The sequence below is a fragment of the Cyphomyrmex costatus genome, unplaced genomic scaffold, assembly GCF_001594065.2.
Source record: "Cyphomyrmex costatus isolate MS0001 unplaced genomic scaffold, Ccosl1.0 scaffold104, whole genome shotgun sequence".
Taxonomy (NCBI): Eukaryota; Metazoa; Arthropoda; class Insecta; order Hymenoptera; family Formicidae; genus Cyphomyrmex; species Cyphomyrmex costatus.
Genome location: NW_017274997.1, coordinates 154,842 through 161,027, shown reverse-complemented (window position 1 = coordinate 161,027; position 6,186 = coordinate 154,842). Strand labels below are relative to the sequence as shown.

At 41.6% G+C, this 6,186-nt stretch overlaps 1 protein-coding gene across 1 annotated transcript; it reads left to right on the top strand.

Moving 5' to 3' along the window:
- Positions 1-3,732: 3,732 nt before the first annotated feature.
- LOC108773860 (uncharacterized) lies at positions 3,733-5,013 on the top strand. The gene has a single exon (XM_018539811.1). It carries the CDS (start codon positions 3,733-3,735, stop codon positions 5,011-5,013), a length of 1,281 nt encoding a protein of 426 aa, XP_018395313.1.
- Positions 5,014-6,186: the final 1,173 nt, after the last annotated feature.

The window sequence follows — 6,186 nt, the reverse complement described above, 5'->3', positions numbered from 1 at the left end:
TTTTCATTCCCGCATTCAAGGTACTCAGAACTGGTATCGTAAGAGACGTGGATCAGTCACTTACTATCGAGTGTATCAAGGACAACATTAAGTCTTCGGCTAAGATCCTTGACATCCAACGCCTTAATCGCCGTGTCACGACAGAAGGCCAAATTAGCTATTTACCTTCAAGAACTAGTTGAGTCAAATTTGCGGGCCAACATCTGCCTAATGAGATATCCTTATTTAATGCCTTATATTCAGTAGATCCGTAAATACCTAAGGCTCGTATCTGTTATGTTTGCTACAGGGTAGGTCATATCGGCAATGACTGTAAGAGCTCCAAGCCTAGATGTCTTTACTGTGAAGGGGACCATGACAAGCTTGTAGAATGCGAGGATAAGCACAAAGCCAAGAAATGCATTAACTGCGGTGGTGATCATTGGGCTACCTCTTTTGTGTGCCTTATGATAATAAGACATAAAGAAGTGATTAACCTTGCTGCACAAAAAAACATTCCTCATGTTGAAGCTAAAAGGATAATTAAGAATAATAATGGTGGAAATGTTTCTAACCTTGCAGTAAACTTTCGCAATTATCCCTATCTTTCTAGTAGGCGACAACACTTCTCTGATCTTCAGCAGAATCATGGAGATTTTACCTCGCACAATATGTTCTCACCTTTGGAAACTTCGAGCTACCCGTCATCATCTATGGCCGTTGAGTTATGCAGACGCCTCAACTACATTCACTCATGATGCACGCGACACACGAGGCAGGCCATCAAAAAATAAATCAGTGAGCTCCCAACACAGTCCACATCTACGTCCGAGCGCATCCGGTGAGTCGTTTGCTAATGTTCATTCACCACAGGACAAAAATAACGTGTCCCCTTTGCCCTCTCGTTTTCATAACAAGTATGGTCGTCGCATCTCTACTCATGGACATGGTCACCCCCCATCGGCTAACAGCGGTGATATATGCTCGAACCTCGGATCCGAATCCGTGGGCAGCATTTTTGAAATGATTCTGGCCTTCCTAGATAAAATCAAGAGTCTGTTTAATAACAGCCAATATATTGCCTCTATAATTGACCCTTTTGCAGAGACAATATCAAGAATTGCCAACTTAGTTGCTGGTCTAAATCTGGATTTTATCATCAACCTTTTTAACTCTATGGGATTTAACATGACTTCTGACATCGCTGGAACTTCGAGATCTTCCTTTTAAATTCACCGGTAACAATAACTCCTTCGATGGATCCATTACCTTGCTTCAATGGAATTGCAGAGGAATAAGGAGTAGAATACCTCAGATACATGCTGCCAGTGCAAATTACGACATCATTTGCCTCCAGAAATCGCTTCTACATTCGGCCTCTAAGTTCTCTCTTAAAGGCTATATAACGTTATACGCAATGACATCACGGCACCCAGACAAAAAGGTACCTGCATCCTTATAAGACAAAACATAGTTTATAACATCTTAGATATATCAGCCTTTAGTGAAGGCTCGGTGGAATTGCGAGGCATAGAGGTACTTGCCAAAAATGAAAAATTTAACATTATAAACATTTATCGCCATCCTAACTGTGACACTCCGATGCAATTCTTTGAAGATCTGATAAGTTTCAGCGTCGCTAAGGGCAATTGCATTATCATGGGCGACTTAAATGTTCATCATAATCATTGGGGATGCCACTCCTCGGATCGCATTGGCAAGCGCATTCTCGAGGTTTGTGAAGATTCACGTGTCTGCATCCTGGGAGACCATAAGCCTACATTTCTCCTTCCTCCCAACTCAGGACGTTCAGTCATTGATTTGATCATCGCCACACCGAACATCGCTCCTTTATGTAATGTGTATACCGAAGATGATACATGGGGCAGTGACCACTTTCCTATTTCCGTTACTTTGGGCATTAATCCAACTATCCGTCGACGATATATCTACAAGATCAAACTCAATCCTTGCGAACTTTTCAATTTTGGTAGCAGTATGGATAAATCATATGCGTCTTTTGCTAATAATCTTTCTCAGAATCCTTGTGAGGCATACTCGAGTTTGACTAAACATATTGTCGACACAGCTATCTCTTGTTCCTCTGCCACCAAGAAAGATAATCCGAGATCAATCCTTATCAGAAGTGATAGAGCCGCTCCTCCGTGGTGGACGAACAAATGCCAAGAGGCCATAGAAGCCCGCCGAGCGGCCGCTAGAGAGTGGCGAAGTCACCCAACAATTTTAAATTTCCTTACTTTTAAAAAAACAAGATCCAAGTGCGCAAAAACTCTTTATAAAGAAAAAAGGAAAAGTTGGAGAGAATTTGTGGGCACTTTCAATGCAAAAACTCCTTCCACCAAACTCTGGTCGTTAGTTAAGGCATTTAAACGTCGCAATTTATCACTATCACACGAAAATATGGATTACTTCAAGGAGAGGCAGTTGACCAGTGAGGCAATTCAAAAACTATGTCCACCTTCATGTTTACACAACATCACAACGAGCCTCGATGATATGAGAAAGAAGGATGAACAGACGGGAAAGATATTCAAGGAGCTCGACACCCCGATCACCACGGAACATCTTGACATGGCAATCTCCCTAGCCAATAACAATTCCGCCCCAGGACTGGACAGAATCAGTAACAACATGCTTGACTATCTTCCATCTGAATATAGAGAGCTATTAGTCGACCTTTTCAACAGTTTCCTTCAAGAGGGAATCATCCCCACTGAATGGAGAACTTCTTTAGTAATCTTCATACCCAAAGCTGGAAACTCTGGAATGAGGCCTATCTCTCTTTTATCGTGTATACTTAAGTTACTAGAAAGAATTATATACTGGAGATTGGTGTGGCTTATTGAATCACAATCACTTCTCCCCAACGAGCAAATGGGCTTTCGTCCCAGCAGATCATGCAGTGATAGCCTGGTTACGTTTACGAATCAGATTCTCTTGGCTATGTCAAATGGCGAATTTTTTGTTGCAGTCTTTCTGGATATTGCTGGCGCATTCGACAATATTCTGCCCTCTGCTGTGCTTGATGAATTGAAAAACGCTGGCGTGCCAGCCACCATCAGAAAATTTATAGAAAATCTCATCGTTGAGAGATCGGTGCAGTTCTTGGAACAAAGAAATCTGGGCGAAAAACGGCTGTCGCATAAAGGTACCCCGCAGAGCTCAGTGCTGAGCCCCTTGCTTTTCAATATCGCCCTCTGCAATATTGGATCCTGCATGTCCAGAAACGTACAATTTCTACAGTACACAGATGATATCGTGATATTTACCTCTCATTGTAACCCTGTAAAGGCAGTTGATAGGATCCAGACAACTTTAAATAATGTTTCGAACTATGTTGGGACCAAAGGCTTATCTCTCTCCCCTTCCAAGTCAAGCTGGATGGTTTTTGCGACCTCTAAGGCGGTGCCCGCGCCAGATTGCTCTCTTTCTATAGACAATCTTCCTATTCCCAGAGTGGAAAAGGTCAAATTCCTAGGAGTTATATTGGATCGCAAATTGAAGGGTAATCTACATTTGAAATATCTTGTGAAGAATGGAAAGGCTCTAGTCAACATCATTTCAACTCTCACGGCTGTTTGGTGGGGCTCCTATCCCCACTGCTTACTTGCTATATACTGATCCGTTTTTAGAGGAGCTGTAGAATACGCCTGTTCAATCTTCACATGGAAAAATAATGCAAGAATTTTCCGTCAACTCGAGAGGTTACAATACAAAGCCATAAGGACGTCCATGGGATACCGCTTGTCTAGTCCTATTAATGTCATGCTGTGCGAGGCGAGGGAATATCCCTTGAGATTAAGATTTAATCTTCTCAGCGAGAGATTCGTTATCAAATGCATGTCTAAAAGAAATCATCCGGTTATAAACAGTATCGAATCTTTGGAATATAGTCTTAGCACTCCTGCGCAGAAGGCTCAGGCCCTGGCTAAATCTCCTTCGCTGAGATGTTATATTACCAACAAACATGACATTTCACACCTGAAAAGTTCATACTTTATTCCTGCATTCGAGAGTAGTTTGAATGCTTTCATTTTTCGTAAACATTTTGAATCTTTTATCTCCTGCACTAAAGAAACCAACGATAATGAAATTATTCAGTCTTTTAGCAACAGACTTCAGGAACTAGACTCATCCGGTCTCACCGTTTACACAGATGGATCAAAGCTGTCGGAGGATGGATGCGCGGGTGCGGCCTTTTTCTCGCCGGAACTTGGACATTGCTTCAAATACAAACTAACTTGCAGCGCTTCAGTATTTACGGCGGAAGCTTGGGCAATACATCAAGCCCTGATTTTGGCACTAGTTGCGGGCTATTCTAAAATTTACATTTTTTCAGATTCCCGCAGTGTATTACAAGCCATCTCGTCTCACAGATTGATCAATGGTAATTATATTATTCACAAAATAAAGCAAGTTTTGCTCCAACTGGAGCATAGCAATATCGACTGCTTCCTCTTCTGGATCCCCTCGCATAAGGGCATCTTAGGCAACGAGCTGGCTGATAGGGCAGCCAAAGAGGCATGCGTTGATGGAGCCAGGGGTTTTTTCCGTACTCCCTACTCAGATCTCCAAATTCAGGCAGTAGCGAAGGCCCGCGCTCGTTTCACAGATTATTTAAATGACAAGGCTAATCACACCGGAGCTCATTACCACTCGTTGTATTTTTCATCTACGACCGCTATACCCTGGTACTTCAAAAAGAAGCTCAACAGGAACGAAATAGTATTGGTTAATAGACTAAGGTCAAACCATTACAATCTCAATTATAGCTTATTCAGGAAAAATATGGTGCTGTCTCCGGCTTGTGAATGTGGTGACCCTAGACAGGATCTTAATCATTCAATTTTTTTCTGTCCTCTTACAAGACGCAGAGCTCGGCCGCTAGTCCTTTACCTAAATAAAGCTTTCCCTTCCCACTCATATAATATATTCACTCTGCTTGCTAATCCTAGCCACAAACTATGCAGACTCTTACTCGCCTTCCCAAAATCGTTCGACGTTCCTATTTAAGCCTCGCGCGCTGGGGTGGGGGACGGGGAGCGTCTCTTTCCCTTCCCTTCCCCCACCTCCCTTGGTATATCCTCCCCCCCGCGGCCCTCTGCGGTTAAGTGTCGTGGGGATCCGCTGGGGGCCGCGCGCGTCGTGAGGAATTTTTTCGCGTCTCTGCGTAAGTTTCAGGTATCTCTTTCGTCTCTCAGGAACTTATCCTCCTCCTTTTTTGTAGATTACCTGTGGAGAGTTGGTGGTGTCTTGGAAACGACTGGCCACGTTTATCCGGTCACTCCGGAACCTGGGCCATTTAAATTTAGAAGAAGAAGTTATTACAACGTACTATTTCACTTTGTACTTCTTATAATAAATAAAAAGTTCACTGCTTAAAACGCATTCTGCAACACTAATCATTGAGAATATAGGAGAACATTTCGTCCTTTTTACTATAAATTGCTAATTAAATAAAATTATTGTGTGACATCGTTTGCGAAAATAGCGTTGTGTCACGTTGCTGTTATAACAACAATGTTTAAGAAAGTCGTGTCCGTAGATAACACATACACGCCAAGTCAATTTGTCATTCAAGGACTTTCACAATGTTTTACAATGTCACACACGTTTATGATAAACAGATTATTACTCTGAATATTGAAGCTATAAACGTAGGTATATCTATATACGGCAAAAATACCTATTAATGCGAATACGGTACAAAATTATTAATGTAATATTTTATCAGTAAATTGTCTTGACATTGTTTCTTTATTCACATATATTCGTATTCTTATTCGATAGGCCGTTAAAGTATAGCAACTGTATGGAATTTTTTAAAGAAAGAAAGCTGTTAACATGCCTAAAGATGAATTTTTATCCGCAATAAGATTAGGATTAAATGCGACCTATTTTTGCGGTAAATCTTCGGAATAACGGAAGCAGCTCCGATCTTCTTGACCTTAAGGGGAGGTTCTCATCTATAGAGGTCCAAAAACACGGTGATTTTCTTGATTTTTTTTTCATAGAAGGAAGTAAATGAACAACTTGAGTTTTTTGACAATTATTTACTGACTCTTAAAGTGTAGGAAAAAATTTTGGTAAATCTTCGGAATAGGGGAAACAGCTCCGATCTTCTTGACCTTGACATATGTTGTCAAGGTCATGACCCTGAGTAACTTTGCCTTAACAACTAGCCGT

Excerpts from the sequence above, each read along its gene's own strand:
- LOC108773860 (XM_018539811.1), top strand. The coding sequence starts at position 3,733 with ATGGGATACCGCTTGTCTAGTCCTATTAATGTCATGCTGTGCGAGGCG.